We start from the raw sequence: 21,646 nt of genomic DNA, 5'->3' as shown, positions 1-21,646 counted from the left end.
GTGCCAGCAGCTGCTGCTTCCTTAACAACCATCAACAGATGAGATAGTTGTTACATCATTGCCCAAATATAGCCAAGTGACGTCAGCGGTTAGTATGGACTTAATAGCTAAAAGCACCCTCTGCTTCCATAGCAACCATTGACAGATGAGGTAATGGTGACATAATTGCCCAAATTTAGCCATGTGGTCATATTTAGGCAGTGATGCAACCTACTGCATTCCCCGCCCATTTGCTTATGTGGCCTTGTAGGTGAAGGAGCCAAGTAACGTCAGCGGTTAGTATGGACACAGCAGCTGCAAGCACTCTCTGCTTCCTTAGCAACCATTGACAGATGACCACATCATTTTCCAAATATTGGCCATTTCCCGCCCATTTGCTTATGTGACCTTGTAAGTGAAGGGGCCAAGTGGCGTCAGTGGTTAGTATGGACACAGCAGCTGCAAGTACCCTCTGCTTCCTTAGCAACCATTGACAGATGAGATAATGATTATATCATTGCCCGTATATAGCCATGTGGTCATATTTAGACAGTGATGTAACCTACTCCATTCCCTGCCTATTTGCTTATGTGGCCTTGTAAGTGAAGGGGCCAAGTGGCGTCAGCGGTTAGTATGGACACAGCAGCTGCAAGTACCCTCTGCTTCCTTAGCAACCATTGACAGATGAGATAACGGTGATATCATTGCCCAAATATGGCCATTTCCCGCCTATTTGCTTATGTGGCCTTGGAAGTGAAGGAGCTAAGTACCATTAGTGGTTAGTATGGACACAGCAGCTGCAAGCCCCCTCTGCTTACTTAGTAACCATTGACAGAGAAGATAGTGGTGATATCATTGCCCAAATTTGGCCATGTGCTCATATTAAGGCAGTGCTGTAACCTACTCCATTCACCGCCCATTTTCTTATGTGACCTTGTAAGTGAAGGAGTGACATCAGTGGTTAGCCATTGATGTAATATCTACAAGCACCCTCTGTTTCCTTAGCAACCATTGATAGACAAGATAGTGGTGATATCATTGCCCAAATATGGCCATGTGTCAATATTAAGGCAGTGCTGTAACCTACTCCATTCACCGCCCATTTTCTTATGTGACCTTGTAGGTGAAGGAGCCAAGTAACGTCAGCTGATTGGTATGGACACAGCAGCTGCAAGTACCCTCTGCTTCCTTAGCAACCATTGACAGACAAGATAGTGGTGATATCATTGCCCATATATGGTCATGTGCTCATATTAAGACAGTGCTGTAACCTACTCCATTCACCGCCCATTTTCTTATGTGACCTTGTAAGTGAAGGAGCCAAGTGACGTCAGCGGTTAGTATAGACACAGCAGCTGCAAGTACCCTCTGCTTCCTTAGCAACCATTGAACCTGTCACGTTCGTCTTTGTCAAACGCCCTAAATGTGTCAGTATTCGATCTGAACTAATGCTCATTCCTATTGGACAGTTGTTACCAAAACATTTGTCCCCATTGGGAGTCTTCCCTTACCCCTTGCTTTGCTGGCAACGCCAACATTTTTGATTTCCCTTCACTTTCTGTTGACAAGGACCAATAGAGAGGGTGAATCTCCCCAGCAGGGACACAAACCTCTCAATTTGTAGGTGGGAGATGATGGATCTGAAATGGATTTGGTTGCCCAGGGTGAGGATACATCTGTATGGTGGAGAAGAATGACTTTGGTTAGGCAGCTCTGTAACACAAAGGGGCCTCAAGTGAACCATAGAAAGGTGTAAAGACAGGAGAGTCACACCAAAAGTCCAAATGTGTTTATTACATCACATAAGTCCAAAAATAACAAATTGACAAACGTGTTTTGGGGGATATTAGGTTCCCCCTTCATCCAGTCTCAAATAAACTGGATTGTTAAAGAGGAACAAAACTGTATCCGAGCACCACAACCTGAGAACACAATTTAATTTATTTTTAATGTTTTACGCAAACTTCTCCCATCCATCCATGTCTCCATACTTTATTTGGTAGAGAAATCATCCTCCCTAGCATTTCTAACCACGGACATCTTGAGTTATGGCAGATGATTCATGTAGCATGTACTTCCGGGAATCCATCTGCCCTTAGCTCAGCATTGCAAGAAGGAGGATGTGCTTGTAAGCAGGTGAGGACAGAGTAGGCCCTCTTTAATGGCTCCTCCTCTCTCTGGGAGAAGGTTGGGAGCTGCTCTATAGGTGAGAGAGGAGAGGAGGTTGGTAGGCCCCAGGAAGAGAGAAAAGCAGAGAGCTAGCAGACTGCTGTGCTCCTGGTCTCCCCCCTCCTAGGGGACAGCAGGGGGTCCTCAGGAATTCCCTCTCTGGATCCATGGGGAAGGTGAGGTCACGCCACAATACTTCTGAGCTGAGGTGAAACAGCTAGAGCTTTGTCTGCTCCTTGGTTCCCCCCTTCATCACAGGAAGGAAGCTATGAAGATAATAGCTGGGAGAATGTTGGCTAACCATTCTTATTGAGGTGGGGAGCGGACATCTTCCAGTTGGGGTAGGGATTAACTACTTCCCTCATGTTGGGAACGGTTTTGAGGGTCCTGGACCCGACACTGTAGTGTTGTTACTCAGTTTGATGAAGTAAAGGAACTCAACTTCAACCTCCTTGTGAATCTGTCTATAAGCACAGCCAAATCCGGGTAGCATCTTAAAAGAAAGTGCCAGGGCCGTCTTTAATGCGGGGCAAAAGGGGGGAGACAGCCCAGGCCCAGTCATTGTTCTGGGGCCCAAAGCAGCTGAGCTGCCCCTTGACCCCGCGCTGCCCGCAAATAGTTGATAAGTGGATTTGGCTATCACTCAGGAGGTGAGGGTGGAATTGAATGTTGGGGGTGCTGGTGATTGGTTGGGTGTTATGTCTGCAGCTTGTGCGGTGATTGGCCGGCCTGGTAAAGTAAACCTTGTCTGAGGAGAGCGTCTGTCAGTCCCGGGAACAGTCCCACTGACCCTTCTCCCTCACCATGTCCGACAAACCGCAGACCATCGGCCCGCTGAAGAACTTCTTCACACCAGGGTTCGGCAAGGTGTGCTTGGTGTTCACCTGACATCCTCTGAACAATATCAAGGGGGAGGGGTCCTGTGTAATGATGGGGGTAGTATGAGGGAGGGGGTCCTGTGTAATTATGGTGTAGTATGGGGGACAGGGGTCCTGTGTAATGACGAGGGTAGTATGGGGGTTTCTGTGTAATAATGAGGGTAGAATGGGGGAGGGAATCCTGTGTAATGATGGGGTTAGTATGGGCGAGGGCATCCTGTGTAATCATAGGGGTAGTATGGAGGGGGTCCTGTGTAATGATGGAGTAGTATGGGGGGTCCTGTAATGATGGGGTAGTATGGGGGGTCCTGTAATGATGGGGTAGTATGGGGGTTCCTGTGTAATGATGGGGGTAGTATGGGGGGGGGGGTCCTGTGTAATGATGGGGGTAGAATGGGGGAGGGGGGTCCTGTGTAATGATGGGGGTAGAATGGGGGAGGGGGGTCCTGTGTAATGATGGGGGTAGTATGGGAGAGGGGGTCCTGTGTAATGATGGGGGTAGAATGGGGGAGGGGGGTCCTGTGTAATGATGGGGGTAGTATGGGAGAGGGGGTCCTGTGTAATGTTGGGGGTAGTATGGGGGAGGAGGCGCTGTATATTGATGAGGGTAGTATGGGGGAGGGGTCCTGTGTAATGATGGGGGTAGAATGGGGGGTCCTGTGTAATAATGGGGGTAATATGGGGGAGGGGGTCCTGTGTATCTTTTGGGATGTTGAGGTGGAGAGTGAAATTGCTTGGGGGGGGGTAAGAACATTTTTGCTCAGGGTCCAATCAATATTAAATAGGACCATGCACATTGCCTGTGTAAATATGGCTGTCGAGCCCCTGGAGGGTGGAGGGGTCTTGTCTCCGGCCCCCGTCTCCACACAGGGGAGTACAATCAGAAGTCGGTATTACATGTAAAGTGACCCAGTTGCTCGCGCTGGCCATGCGTGAGGGGGCCTGGGTCTCACTTACATGCTCAGCTGAGAAAGCCCCTCCTCTCATGAAGACTCCTGGGACGTATGACATCATGTGGCCTAGGCCAGAATCCAGGAAGCAACTGAAGAAATGTAAAAAAAAAAAAAAAGTTTAAAACAAGTCATCTATATTCTCCCTTCCTCTCTATTTACTAATACTAGCAGCATGAGGATTACAAGTAGTTGTTGATTGAGAGAGTTTAGTTCCTCTTCCAACTGAAAAGCAGCTTTAACTGGTTTTGAGAGCCAATTGGATCTCCGCAGAGGGTCTAAGCCTTCTTCTGTCCATAAAATTAGGAGGTAAATAAACAATGGAATTAGACCTCTGGCTACAGTTCTACAACGTTCCCGATATTGCCATGTGCTGATCATGAGTCTTAAACCTCAACAAGTTTTACTCGGACTTTATTATTTTACTGACCAATTTGCTAAGCCTGTTTCGAATCTGCTTGGTTTTAATGCCATAAACTAAGGGGTTTATCACCGGGGGCAGCAGGAGGTAAACATTTCCAAAAAGGATATGAAGGTACGGAGTCGGGGCATTTGAATACCGGTGCACCAAAGAAAGGCCGATGAGGGGGATGTAGTAGACGAGGACTGTACATATGTGGGCGGCACAGGTACTGATGGCCTTTAGATTGGCCTCGGCCAGCAGACACACCGCCGTCTTTATGATCAGCAGGTACGAGATGGAGATGAACAGAGAGTCGATGCCCATGGTATAGAGGATGATAAACAGGCCGTAGATGATGTTGACATTATAGTCAACGCAGGACAACTTCATGACGTCTTGGTGGAGGCAGTAAGAATGCGTCAGTGATTTTCTCTGAAACAAGGGAAGCCTTTTAATAAGCAGTGGGAGAGGGGTCATCCCCGCCACCCCTCGTATTATTATGACCAAGGAGATCTTTGCGATGTTTCGGTTAGTTAAGATGGAAGTATATCGAAGTGGGTGGCAAATGGCCACATATCGGTCTACAGCCATGGCCACCAGTATCCCAGAATCCAGGGCGGATAGGAAATGGATGAAGAACATCTGAGTCAGACACATGTTGAAAGTGATCTGCTGCCGGTTAAACCAGAAGATCCCCAACATCTGAGGCATGACTGTGGTGGCTATTAGGATTTCCACAACTGATAGCAGGAAAAGGAAGACGTACATGGGTTCATGAAGCTCCTGGTGCACCTTAATGATGTAGAGAATAGTAGAATTCCCCACGACAGCCATGACATACATTATTGCAATGAGAAACCCAAACCAGAAATTATATTTATCCAAGTTCGGTATACCGCTGAGGGTGAATTCACTGACATTGCTGCATGACGTGTTGTTGGCCTCTGCCATGTCTTGTAGATGGTCACCAAAGCTGCATCTTGTCCTGTAACAACAGTGGAACACATTAGTCACACGATAGGACAATTCTGACCTTACCACTATCTCCTTAGAGAAGATGTTTGACTTGAGATCAAACTAATACAGTGTAATGGCCACAAAGCCATCGCTGTATTAGACACCTCCTTTCTGACAGTGCCGCCCCCACCCTGCTCCAAGGCCTACCACCTGCCTTCTTCTTGATTGAACAGCATCATTACACCCACTTCCTGTGACTCCAGGACCTCATTGACCCACCCGCTGGGAAAACAGCATCAAGCCACCCTGGGGCTCACAGGAGAATTCTGTAGAGAACGGCACCATGTATTGACGTTGAGCTGTTCTATGCAGGATTCAGGACCCAACCATCACTGTAGACAGAAGGGGAAAAACGGGACCCCTGATGTCATGTAAGCAGACTGTAGAGCAGGTGCCTACAGAGTTTTTGTTATTTTTTTATTGTTATGTACTTGTCTGTACTAATTGTTGCATATGTTGTCCCACACTGGTGGCCCCAGGAAGTCATGGGTTACCTATGGTAATCATGTTTCCCTAGACTTTTTAGAAATACTACTCTCTGTTGGGGTCAAGTAGATAAAAGGAGGGAGCCATCTTGAGATTGGGTCACTCCATGTGTTGGATCTGGGACAGGAGATTGCTGCACTAAGTAACACTTTACTTTGCTTACTATCTTTCCCCTTGGTGGGAACCTAGTCGGGGTTCCAGGACATAGACTGATGGACTTGTATAAGTGTACTAGGGACTTTAAGGACTCTCTCTCTCTACAATTCAAAAGGTATGACCACCTCAAGGAGCAAGGGCACCAGGAGGCAATAGCTAGAACTTTGTAAGATGATTGAAATGTATATGAAGAAGCTAACCCTACCATTCCTCCCCAGCTTCCTTCTGGGACCTTCTTCCAGAGATTGCCTGAGGCATGATAAATATTTATACTGGATATTTGACTCTTCCTGCCCTACATTACACAGGTGATATGACCCAGACGAGCCCCCATATGTAGTGCTCACCCCCTAGAGGGGCCACTAAGAATATGTCCAGGTCTGGAACCCAGATTTCAGTTCTTGTCTCAGTAGCCCTCTCCCAGGAGCAGCAACCCCAGGAAAACTGGAAACCTCCCTGGAGAGGAAAAAAACTCTCTGGAAAGGCCTCCTAAACATTTATCACCTCCCCAGTCACCCTCTGGTGCCTCATTCCAGGGATTGCCTGTGGCATGATAAATATTCTTTCTGGATATTTGACTCTTCCTTCCCTACGTTATATAGGTGATGGCAGCATACCGTATACGACAGGGATATTCCAGACGAGCCCCCACATGTATTGCTTACACTCTGGAGGGGGCACTAAGAATATGCCCAGCTCTGGAGCCCAGAAACTGGAACCTTCCCTGGAGAGGAAAGAACAATCTGGAAAGGCTTCCCAAACATTTTTTTTACCTCCCCAGTCACCTTCTGGGTGCCTCATTCAAGGGATTGGTTGAAACATGATAAATATTCATACTGGACATTTACCTTTCCCCATCCTATATTCTGGAAGCTTCTTCCAGAAGCAGGTGGAAGGAATCAAACATCCAGCTAGGAAACCCTGATCAGACAAAAAGAATAGATTACTGCCTTACCAACTGCAGTGAAGCCAACAAGTAAAAATAGCCCAGCAGCCTAGGTAGAGGAAGGCGCTACATCTTGATGCAATCCATAAATTTACTCTTCTTATATTGTAAGTGACAGTCAGTGTTTGTGGAGCTAAAGTCACACTCACCTTTCCTGGGAACCAGTGTTGGGTCTCCTCTCCGGGACCGTGGTCTATCAGCTTTCCAGTTTCACCTTGGCTTAAATTTTGAAGCATGGCTTGGCCTTCAACCTACGTTTGAGCTGCAGCACTTACATGTGTTGCCTTGCCTCCTGTATCCTCCAAGTCTACCTCGGGCACTCTGGGTACTCTATGTATGCCTGCAGTGTGCTCCCATTTTACCTCTGTTCACTGCAGTGCGCCCAGGGACTCCATTTTTCCAGTTTACATATTCTCTAATGCTCAGTGACCCCAAGTGCACTCCCAGTCTCCCAGGTACTCAGTACAAACCCGCTGCACTCTGTAGAAGAAGTGAGGCACTCGGTACAAAACCTGGGGTGCTCAGTACAAAAACCATGAAACTTGGTAGAAGACGCTGGGTGCTCAGTACAAAAACCATGAAACTTGGTAGAAGACGCTGGGTGCTCAGTACAAAAACCATGAAACTTGGTAGAAGACGCTGGGTGCTCAGTACAAAATTCAGGGCATTTAATACAAACCCACGACAATCAGTAGAAGAAGTGGGACACTCAGTACAAGACCTGTTGAACTCAGTATAAAACCTAAGGCACTCAGTTGAAGACCTGGGGCACTTGACAGTAGACCTAAGGCACTCAGTACAGGACCAGGGCAAATAGTACAAGACCTGGGGCACTCAATGGTAGACCTGGGGCACTTAGTCGATGACCAATGGCACTCAACAAAAACTTAAGGCACTCTGTACAACCCTGCAACACTCACTAGAAGAACTGGGGCACTCTGTACAGGACCCATGGCACTCAGTACAAACACTTGTCACTCAGTAGAAGACCTGGGAGCTCAGCACAAAACCTGGGGCACTCAGTGCAATTCAAGAGTACTCCATTGATGACCCAAGGCACTCAGTATGAACCCACAGCACTCAATAGAAGAATTGGAGAACTTGGTAGAAGATTTAGGGCACTGAATATAAACCCACGTCACTTAGTGGATGAACTGGGGGCACTCAGTACACAACTAGGGGCACTCAGTACAAGGCTGGGGGCGCTCAGTACACGACTAGGGGCACTCAGTACACGACTAGGGGCACTCAGTACACGACTAGGGGCACTCAGTGCACAACTAGGGGCACTCAGTGCACGACTAGGGGCACTCAGTGCACGACTAGGGGCACTCAGTGCACGACTAGGGGCACTCAGTACAAGGCTGGGGGCGCTCAGTACACGACTAGGGGCACTCAGTACACGACTAGGGGCACTCAGTACACGACTAGGGGCACTCAGTACACGACTAGGGGCACTCAGTGCACGACTAGGGGCACTCAGTGCACGACTAGGGGCACTCAGTACAAGACTAGGGGCACTCAGTACAAGACTAGAGGCACTCAGTACACAACTAGGGGCACTCAGTAGCTTACTAGGAGTAAGTTCTAGGGTGTAATAGTGTATTTCTGTATACCTAGTGCAAAATTTTCCCCTACTGGAGTCTTGCATTGTATATTGCATTGTATATATTGTATATATTATACTGCCCCCCCCCCATTGTATTACACATGTACTTTATACTGATGCCCCCCCCCCATTGAATTGCACATGTACTTTATAATGGAACCCTCCCCCATTTTATTGCACATGTACTTTATATTGGAGACCCCCCCCATTGTATTGTGCATGTACTTTATACTGTATCCCACCTTCCCCCATTGTATTTCACATGTACTTTATACTGGAGCTCCCCCCATTGCATTGCACATGTACTTGAACCCCCATTGTACTGTTTGCTCCAGTTGTAATCTGATGTAGATCAATGTATCAGCTGGGAATTCCTTATTTTACACAATATGAAACCTCTATAGCATTCACAAATACTAATTTCATATTCACACACATCACAGTAACATCACACACACACACATCACAGTGACATCACACACATACATCACAGTGACATCACACACACATCACAGTGACATCACATACATACATCACAGTGACATCACACACATACACATCACAGTGACATCACACACACACACACACACACACACATCACAGTGACATCACACACACACATCACAGTCATACACATCACAGTGACATCACACACATCACACACACATCACAGTGACATCACACACACACACACACACACACTTCACAGTGACATCACACACACACACACACATCACAGTGACATCACACACACATTACTCACACATCACAGTGACATCACACACATACACATCACAGTGACATCACACACATCACAGTGACATCACACACACATCACTCACACATCACAGTGACATCACACACATACACATCGCAGTGACATCACACAAACATCACAGTGACATCACACACATCACACACACACACACATCACAGTGACATCACACACACATCACAGTGACATCACACACACATCACAGTCATACACATCACAGTGACATCACACACATCACACACACATCACAGTGACATCACACACACACACACACACACACACTTCACAGTGACATCACACACACACACACACACACACACATCACAGTGACATCACACACACATCACTCACACATCACAGTGACATCACACACATACACATCACAGTGACATCACACACACACATCACAGTGACATCACACACATATCACTCACACATCACAGTGACATCACACACATACACATCGCAGTGACATCACACATCACACAAACATCACAGTGACATCACACACATCACAGTGACATCACACACACATCACAGTGACATCACACACACACATCACAGTGACATCACACACACACACATCACAGTGACATCACACACACATCACTCACAAATCACAGTGACATCACACACACATCACAGTGACATCACACACACACATCACACACACACACACACACACATCACAGTGACATCACACACACATCACACACACACATATCACAGTGACATCACACACACACATCACAGTGACATCACACACACATCACAGTGACATCACACACACACATCACACACACACACACACACATCACAGTGACATCACACACACATCACAGTGACATCACACACACATCACAGTGACATCACACACACATCACAGTGACATCACACACATACATCACAGTGACATCACACACACACATCACAGTGACATCACACACATACATCACAGTGACATCACACACATACATCACAGTGACATCACACACATACACATCACAGTGACATCACACACACATCACACATCACAGTGACATCACACACACATCACAGTGACATCACACACATCACACACACATCACAGTGACATCACACACACACACTTCACAGTGACATCACACACACACACACACACACACACACACACACACACACACATCACAGTGACATCACACACACATCACTCACACATCACAGTGACATCACACACATACACATCACAGTGACATCACACACACACACACACATCACAGTGACATCACACACACATCACTCACACATCACAGTGACATCACACACATACACATCACAGTGACATCACACACACATCACAGTGACATCACACACACATCACTCACACATCACAGTGACATCACACACATACACATCGCAGTGACATCACACATCACACAAACATCACAGTGACATCACACACATCACACACACACACATCACAGTGACATCACACACACATCACAGTGACATCACACACACATCACAGTGACATCACACACACACACACATCACAGTGACATCACACACACACACACACACACACACATCACAGTGACATCACACACACACACACGCATCACAGTGACATCACACACACATCACTCACACATCACAGTGACATCACACACACATCACAGTGACATCACACACATCACAGTGACATCACACACACATCACACACACACATATCACAGTGACATCACACACACATCACAGTGACATCACACACACATCACACACACACACACATCACAGTGACATCACACACACACATATCACAGTGACATCACACACACATCACAGTGACATCACACACACATCACAGTGACATCACACACACACACACACACACACACACACACACACCACAGTGACATCACACACACACATCACTCACACATCACAGTGACATCACACACATCACACATCACACACACATACATCACAGTAACATCACACACACATCACACACACATCACAGTGAGATCACACACACATACATCACAGTGAGATCACACACACATACATCACAGTAACATCACACACACATCACACACACATCACAGTGACATCACACACACATACATCACAGTAACATCACACTAGGGATGAGCTTCGAGTTCGAGTCGAACTCATGTTCGACTCGAACATTGGCTGTTCGCAAGTTCACCGAACAGCGAACAATTTGGGGTGTTCGCGGCAAATTCGAATGCCGCGGAACACCCTTTAAAAGTCTATGGGAGAAATCAAAAGTGCTAATTTTAAAGGCTAATATGCAAGTTATTGTCATAAAAAGTGTTTGGGGACCTGGGTCCTGCCCCAGGGGACATGGATCAATGCAAAAAAAAGTTTTAAAAACGGCCGTTTTTTCAGGAGCAGTGATTTTAATAATGCTTAAAGTCAATCAATAAAAGTGTAATATCCCTTTAAATTTCGTACCTGGGGGGTGTCTATAGTGTGCCTGTAAAGGGGCGCATGTTTCCTGTGTTTAGAACAGTCTGACAGCAAAATGACATTTTGAAGGAAAAAACTCATTTAAAACTACTCGCGGCTATTGCCGACAATACACATAGAAGTTCATTGATAAAAACGGCATGGGAATTCCCCAAAGGGGAACCCCGAACCAAAATTAAAAAAAAAAAATGACGTGGGAGTCCCCCTAAATTCCATACCAGGCCCTTCAGGTCTGGTATGGATATTAAGGGGAACCCCGGCCAAAATTTTAAAAAAAAAATGACGTGGGGTTCCCCCTAAATTCCATACCAGACCCTTCAGGTCTGGTATGGATTTTAAGGGGAACCCCACGCCAAAAAAAAAAAAAAAAAACAGCGTGGGGTCCCCCCAAAAATCCATACCAGACCCTTATCCGAGCACGCAACCTGGCAGGCCGCAGGAAAAGAGGGGGGGACGAGAGTGCGGCCCCCCCTCCCTCCTGAACCGTACCAGGCCACATGCCCTCAACATTGGGAGGGTGCTTTGGGGTAGCCCCCCAAAACACCTTGTCCCCATGTTGATGAGGACAAGGGCCTCATCCCCACAACCCTGGCCGGTGGTTGTGGGGGTCTGCGGGCGGAGGGCTTATCGGAATCTGGAAGCCCCCTTTAACAAGGTGACCCCAGATCCCGGCCCCCCCCTGTGTGAAATGGTAAAGGGGTACATAAGTACCCCTACCATTTCACGAAAAAAGTGTCAAAAATGTTAAAAATGACAAGAGACAGTTTTTGACAATTCCTTTATTTAAATGCTTCTTCTTTCTTCTATCTTCCTTCATCTTCTGGTTCTTCTGGTTCTTCTGGTTCTTCCTCCGGCGTTCTCGTCCAGCATCTCCTCCGCGGCGTCTTCTATCTTCTTCTCCTCGGGCCGCTCCGCACCCATGGCATGGGGGGGAGGCTCCCGCTCTTCTCTTCTTCTTTTCTTCTCTTCTTCTCTTCTTCTCTTCTTCTCTTCTTCTCTTCTTCTCTTCTTCTCTTCTTCTCTTCTTCTCTTCTTCTCTTCTTCTCTTCTTCTCTTCTTCTCTTCTTCTCTTCTTCTCTTCTTCTTTTCTTCTTTTCTTCTCCGGGCCGCTCCGCAATCCATGCTGGCATGGAGGGAGGCTCCCGCTGTGTGACGGCGCTCCTCGTCTGACAGTTCTTAAATAACGGGGGGGGGCGGGGCCACCCGGTGACCCCGCCCCCCTCTGACGCACGGTGACTTGACGGGACTTCCCTGTGACGTCACAGGGAATGCCACAGGGAAGTCCCGTCAAGTCACCGTGCGTCAGAGGGGGGCGGGGTCACCGGGTGGCCCCCCCCCCCCGTTATTTAAGAACTGTCAGACGAGGAGCGCCGTCACACAGCGGGAGCCTCCCTCCATGCCAGCATGGATTGGGGAGCGGCCCGGAGAAGAAAATGAAGAAGAGAAGAAGAGAAGAAGAGAAGAAGAGAAGAGCGGGAGCCTCCCCCCCATGCCATGGGTGCGGAGCGGCCCGAGGAGAAGAAGACAGAAGACGCCGCGGAGGAGATGCTGGACGAGAACGCCGGAGGAAGAACCAGAAGAGCCAGAAGAACCAGAGGAACCAGAAGATGAAGGAAGAAAGAAGAAGCATTTAAATAAAGGAATTGTCAAAAACTGTCTCTTGTCATTTTTAACATTTTTGACACTTTCTTCGTGAAATGGTAGGGGTACTTATGTACCCCCTTACCATTTCACACAGGGTGGGGGCCGGGATCTGGGGGTCACCTTGTTAAAGGGGGCTTCCAGATTCCGATAAGCCCCCCGCCCGCAGACCCCCACAACCACCGGCCAGGGTTGTGGGGATGAGGCCCTTGTCCTCATCAACATGGGGACAAGGTGTTTTGGGGGGCTACCCCAAAGCACCCTCCCAATGTTGAGGGCATGTGGCCTGGTACGGTTCAGGAGGGAGGGGGGGCCGCACTCTCGTCCCCCCATCTTTTCCTGCGGCCTGCCAGGTTGCGTGCTCGGATAAGGGTCTGGTATGGATTTTTGGGGGGACCCCACGCCGTTTTTTTTTTTTGGTGCGGGGCTCCCCTTAAAATCCATACCAGACCTGAAGGGTCTGGTATGGAATTTAGGGGGAACCCCATGTTATTTTTTTTTTTTAATTTTAGCCAGGGTTCTCCTTAATATCCATACCAGACCTGAAGGGCCTGGTATGGAATTTAGGGGGAACCCCACGTCATTTTTTTTTTTTAATTTTGGCCGGGGTTCCCCTTAATATCCATACCAGACCTGAAGGGCCTGGTATGGAATTTAGGAGGACTCCCACATCATTTTTTTTTTAATTTTGGTTCGGGGTTGCCCTGTGGGGAATTCCCATGCCGTTTTTATCAATGAACTTCTATGTGTATTGTCGGCAATGCAATAGCGGGTTTTAAATGAGTTTTTTCCTTCAAAATGTCATTTTGCTGTCAGACTGTTCTAAACACAGGAAACATGCGCCCCTTTACAGGCATACTATAGACACCCCCCAGCTACGAAATTTAAAGGGATATTACACTTTTATTGTTTGACTTTAAGCATTATTAAAATCACTGCTCCTGAAAAAACGTCCGTTTTTAAAACTTTTTTTTGCATTGATCCATGTCCCCTGGGGCAGGACCCAGGTCCCCAAACACTTTTTATGACAATAACTTTCATATAAGCCTTTAAAATTAGCACTTTTGATTATTCATGTTCGTGTCCCATAGACTTTAACGGTGTTCGCATATTCGAACAAACTTTTTTCCTGTTCGCATGTTCTGGTGCGAACCGAACAGGGGGGTGTTCGGCTCATCCCTACATCACACACACATCACAGTGAGATCACACAAACACACATCACACACACTTCACAGTGACATCACACACACACATCACACACACACATAACTCACACATCACAGTGACATTACACACACATCACAGTAACATCACACACACACATCACAGTGACATCACACACACATCACAGTGACATCACACACACATCACTCACACATCACAGTGACATCACACACACACACACATCACAGTGACATCACACACACATCACACACACACATATCACAGTGACATCACACACACATCACAGTGACATCACACACACATCACACACATCACAGTGACATCACACACATCACAGACATCACAGTGAGATCACACACACATCACACACACACATCACAGTGACATCACACACATCACAGTGACATCACACACATCACAGTAACATCACACACACACACATCACACACACATCACAGTGACATCACACACACTTCACAGTGACATCACACACACACACACACACACATCACAGTGACATCACACACATATCACAGTGACATCACACACACATACATCACAGTAACATCACACACACATCACAGTGAGATCACACAAACACACATCACACACACTTCACAGTGACATCACACACACATCACAGTGAAATCACATACACACACACACACACATAACTCACACATCACAGTGACATCACACGCACACACACACATCACAGTGACATCACACACACACACACACACACACACCACAGTGACATCACACACACACACACACACACACATCACAGTGACATCACACACACACACACATCACAGTGACATCACACACACATCACAGTGACATCACACACACACATCACAGTGACATCACACACACACACATCACTCACACATTACAGTGACATCACACACACACACACACACATCACTCACACATCACAGTGACATCACACACACATCACAGTGACATCACACACACTTCACAGTGACATCACACACACACATCACAGTGACATCACATACACACATCACAGTGACATCACACACACATCACAGTGACATCACACACACACACATCACTCACACATCACAGTGAAATCACACACACACACACATCACTCACACATCACAGTAACATCACACACACATCACAGTGACATCACACACACATCACAGTGACATCACACACACACACACACACATCACAGTGACATCACACACACACATCACAGTGACATCACACACACACACACACATCACAGTGACATCACACACACATCACAGTGACATCACACACACACACATCACAGTGACATCACACACACACACATCACAGTGACATCACACACACACACATCACAGTGACATCACACACACACACACACACATCACAGTAACATCACACACACTTCACAGTGACATAACACACACACTTCACAGTGACATCACACACACACTTCACAGTGACATCACACACACACTTCACAGTGACATCACACACACACATCACAGTGACATCACACACATCACAGTGACATCACACACAGATCACACACACACATCACAGTGACATAACACACATAACAGTGACATCACACACATCACACACACATCACACACACACATCACAGTGACATCACAGTGACATCACACACACACACAATCACAGTCACATCACACATCACAGTGACATCACACACACATGTCGCAGTGACATCAGACATAGTACAGTGACATCACACACAACAATGTGACATGAATCACAGTGGAATCACACATATTACAGAGACATTACACACATCACAGAGACATCACACGTACATTGCAGTGACGTCACAGTGACATCACACACACATCACAGTGACATCAAACATAGTACAGTGACGTCACACACAAATCGCAGTGACATCGCACACATGTCGCAGTGACGTCACACACACATCACAGTGACATCACACACATCACAGTGACATAACACACACACATCACAGTGACATCACACAGACATCACACACACATCACACACACACACATCACAGTGACATCACACACACACACACATCACAGTGACATCACACACACACATCACAGTGACATCACACACACACATCACAGTGACATCACACACACACACATCACAGTGACATCACACGCACACACACATCACAGTAACATCACACACACACACACACATCACAGTAACATCACACACACTTCACAGTGACATAACACACACACATCACAGTGACATCACACACATATCACAGTGACATCACACACAGATCACACACACACATCACAGTGACATAACACACACACATCACAGTGACATAACACACACACTTCACAGTGACATCACACACACATCACAGTGACATCACACACATCACAGTGACATCACACACACACACATCACAGTGACATCACAGTGACATCACACACACACACAATCACATCACACATCACAGTGACATCACACACACATGTCGCAGTGACATCAGACATAGTACAGTGACGTCACACACAAATCGCAGTGACATCGCACACATGTCGCAGTGACGTCACACACACACATCACAGTGACATCACACACACACATCACAGTGACATCACACACACACATCACAGTGACATAACACACACATCACAGTGACATAACACACACACATCACAGTGACATAACACACACACCACAGTGACATAACACACACACATCACAGTGACATAACACACACACATCACAGTGACAACACACACACACATCACAGTGACATCACACACACACACACACATCACAGTGACATCACACACACACACACACACACACATCACAGTGACATAACACACACACTTCACAGTGACATCACACACACACACACATCACAGTGACATCACACACATCACAGTGACATCACACACACACACACACCACAGTGACATCACACACAGATCACACACACATCACAGTGTCATCACACACACACACACACACACACACATCACAGTGACATAACACACACATCACAGTGACATCACACATAGATCACACACACATCACAGTGACATCACACACACATCACACACACATCACAGTGACATCACAGTGACATCACACACACACAATCACAGTCACATCACACACACATCACAGTGACATCAGACATAGTACAGTGACATCACACACAACAACGTGACATGAATCACAGTGGAATCACACATATTACAGAGACATTACACACATCACAGAGACATCACACGTACATTGCAGTGACGTCACAGTGACATCACACACACATCACAGTGACATCAGACATATTACAGTGACGTCACACACAAATCGCAGTGACATCGCACACATGTCGCAGTGACGTCACACACACATCACAGTGACATCACACACAAATCACAGTGACGTCACACACAAATCGCAGTGACATCGCACACATGTCGCAGTGACGTCACACACACATCACAGTGACATCACACACAAATCACAGTGACGTCACACACAAATCGCAGTGACATCGCACACATGTCGCAGTGACATCGCACACATGTCGCAGTGACATCGCACACATGTCGCAGTGACGTCACACACACATCACAGTGACATCGCACACACAAATCGCAGTGACGTCACACACACATCACAGTGACATCACACACACATGTCGCAGTGACATCACACACACATGTCGCAGTGACATCACACACAACAAACTGATATGATACTGCACACATTGCAATGGAATCACACATATTACAGGGACATTACACACATTGCAGTGACATCACACGTACATTACAGTGACAATATACATATTGTGGTGACATCACAGACATCCCGGTGACATCACACATATACTTAATGGTAAATACCTTGCAGCACAGCAGAATTTTTCGCCCCTATGTCCAGTGTAGAAGGTTGCCCATCTCTCAGGGTACATCCAGGTCAGAGGGGATCATTAGACAGGGTCCGCCAGGCCAGGTGGAAGCTTCCAGCATGGGCTTTGCACAGTGGTGGACAAAGTGGGGTCACCAGGGTGGTCCAGCATTCAGTCCCCTGGAGAAGATGTGGAACGTCTGACTTCTGGAAGGTCGTGTGACTCTGCAGACCACAGAGAGGAGGAATATTCAGGGGAAGAGGAAATTTCTACATCTCTCTCAGAGAAGAAATCTAAACATGACAGAACAATAGTTATCAGTCAGGAGAGGGAACGGCGGCCAGCTGAGACTCAGCCAAGAGGAGAAACTTTCCATACAGGGACCATGGGCCAATCTGCCTGATCTGTGCCTGATAAAAGGATGGCGCTGGCTGGATGGGCACAGCGGGGGGAGGGGGGGACACTCAGTAGTTGATATTAGTCATTGTGCGTAATTTTCCACAGATGTAACTTCTGATGGTTATCAGGTAAACTCTGCAACTTACTCATTCTCTATGAGCCTGTATCCCCACATGGAGACCCGAGAGATACTTAAAGGTTCAATGCCTGAGTCCAAGCAACCACAGTCCAAGGAGTTGTATGTAGCACCCTCTAGTGTAGAGTGCTAGCTGTAAATACTTAGTGTTTAGTGTAGGTATATTTTAGCCTGGCTGAGAGCCAGACTGGGTTGAATCTGGGTCAGGACTGAGTGACTCAGGGAGGCTGGATGACTCTTCATGCAGCATCTCTGGTACCTCCCCCTACTTGCTGGAACCCTAGAGAAGCTTCCAGAACAATTAGATGGAGGTTAGGAGGAGCTGCTTGGAGTATTGTGGAGGTCTCCAGCCAATCCCCAGCAAGTGGGATGGCAGGGGGTCTTAAATCCTCTTAAGTACTCTGGGTTATACCAGAAGGGTCAATAGGGTGGAAGCTGGAGATGGAGTGCTGAGGAGGCTGTCGGTGGCCCTTGAGGGTGCCCCCTAGTGTGGGAGGCTGATCTCGGGCCTGGGGCTTGGATGCTGGAAGGATTCTCTTACAAAACATGGAATGGTCCTGATGGGTCACTATTCCTTCCACTGACACCAATGATGGGACATTATTCCTCCCACTGACACCAATGATGGGACACTATTCCTCCCACTGACACCAAGGATGGGGCACTATTCCTCCCACTGATACCAATGATAGGACACTATTCCCCCCACTGACACCAATGATGGAGCACTATTCCTTCCACTGATACCAATGATGGGACACTATTCCTCCCACTGACACCAATGATGGGACACTATTCCTCCCACTGACACCAATGATGGGACACTATTCCTCCCACTGACACCAATGATGGGACACTATTCCTCCCACTGACACCAATGATGGGACATTATTCCTCCCACTGATACCATTGATGGGACACTATTGATCTTTTATTAAAAGAATCAAGCAACCAATTTTATACAAAAGTAAAAAACAAAACCATAGTACAAAACTTCAACAGAAATCCAAGGAATATACATCCATGTTCAGAATATATACAATATATACATAATCCACTACCAAAATTATTTACATAAAGCAGCAGAGAGGGCCTAAGAGGCACAACCCATCACCTATGTACGCAGCCATTTATCAAAAATTAATCCAAAAAAAAAATAGTAATCTAGGGTGATAAGGGACAGACAGCCACACCCGGGAAAGAGACTCCTGGCAGTCAGGGAGGCTTGAAACCCCTCCACGCCTTCAACCAAGCCCCCTGACTCCGCTTGTCTCTCTCAAGCACCCGAATCTTCTCCACCTCATGCAAAATGTCATACACCACCACCTGAACAGGAAGGATTTTACGCCGAATGCAGACCTGACACCGTGCGTTCCAAGTGAAATAACGGACTACTAGGCTAACTAGAAAAAGTGTATCTAAACAAAAAACCCCACCAGTATTGAATGCTCCGTACACCCACTCAGCATAACCCAGCCTGGAGAGGAAAGGAACACCGAGGGCCCGCCCCACCTGTTTGTACACCTCTATGTTAAAAGGGCAATGAAGCAGAAAATGGTCCATAGTCTCCTCCTCACCTGCACACTCCTCCCGAGGACAGCTATGATCCACCCCACTGCGGAATTTCAAATTGCCCCTAACATAGAGTCTCCCATGGAAGCACAACCAGGCCAGATCCCTGAATTTAGGGGGTACTCTGTCCAAATTAATAAGTCTTAACCCTGCCCTCAAAACTGGGCCTGGGCAATCCCTTAAGGCCAGTGGGTCATGAAAGACTTCGCTCAAGACTCGACTCATAAGGACTTTCCTCGGAACCGATCTGAGATCTTCAGCCGACAATCGCCACTGCCGTAGTAACTTCAGGCACGGAGCGACATAGGCTGGTAGCTGACCACGATGACCCCTGAGATTCTTCACTTGGCCACCTTCTTCCCAAAGTCGTAGAAAAGGCCTAAACCAAGATCTAAATATGCCTGCCCATCCAGGAGGTTCCACTGCAAGCATATTACCAATATTAAACTTGAGAAAAAGCAGTGAAAAGAAAAGAACTGGGTTGACCATACCTAAGCCACCCTCCCTCCTGGATAGATAGGTGACATTCCTCTTGATGGGGTTCAGTCTGTTCCCCCACAACATCTGGAAGAACACACTACTGACCCTAGCATAGAGAGACACTGGCAAGATGCAGACAAAGCTGACATACAAGAAGATCGGAATCAGGTAAGTCTTAATCAGATCAACCCTTTCCCTCATAGATAACTTCCATCTCTTCCAGCTGACCACCTTAGTATTGGCAATTTCCAGTCTGCCTTCCCAGTTTTTGAGGCCATAATCGCCAGGTCCAAATTCAATGCCTAAAATCTTAATTCTTTCCTGGGGCACTGGAAAGGTGTCCGGGAGATCAAACCCCTCACCTTCCTTTCCCATCCAGAAAACTTCACTCTTTTCCTGATTGATCTTGGAGCCTGATGCTTCAGAATACCGTGATGTCAGAGAGACCACCTCCTCTGCTTCATCCGCCCCAGTGACAATCACCGACACATCGTCCGCATA

General features: G+C 47.1%; 1 protein-coding gene across 1 annotated transcript; it reads right to left on the bottom strand.

The window, feature by feature from the left end:
* Window positions 1–3,553: 3,553 nt before the first annotated feature.
* LOC141129588 (olfactory receptor 51E1-like) lies at window positions 3,554–18,845 on the bottom strand. Its single transcript, XM_073617686.1, has 2 exons — window positions 18,554–18,845; window positions 3,554–5,364 (listed from the first exon to the last, which is right to left on the bottom strand). Exons 1-2 carry the CDS (start codon window positions 18,619–18,621, stop codon window positions 4,380–4,382), a joined length of 1,053 nt encoding a protein of 350 aa, XP_073473787.1. The 5' UTR covers window positions 18,622–18,845; the 3' UTR covers window positions 3,554–4,379.
* Window positions 18,846–21,646: the final 2,801 nt, after the last annotated feature.

This window comes from Aquarana catesbeiana, linkage group LG02 (genome assembly GCF_042186555.1).
Source record: "Aquarana catesbeiana isolate 2022-GZ linkage group LG02, ASM4218655v1, whole genome shotgun sequence".
NCBI classification, from domain to species: Eukaryota; Metazoa; Chordata; class Amphibia; order Anura; family Ranidae; genus Aquarana; species Aquarana catesbeiana.
The sequence above is the reverse complement of the archived record's forward strand: the minus strand, read 5'-3'. Positions and strand labels throughout refer to the sequence as shown.

Bases quoted from the DNA above. Each gene is read 5' to 3' on its own strand.
- LOC141129588 (XM_073617686.1), bottom strand. From the start codon at position 18,621: ATGTACCCTGAGAGATGGGCAACCTTCTACACTGGACATAGGGGCGAA. The intron at 5,365-18,553 runs GTATTTACCATT...CTGTTGTTACAG, and splicing joins AAATTCTGCTGTGCTGCAAG to GACAAGATGCAGCTTTGGTG.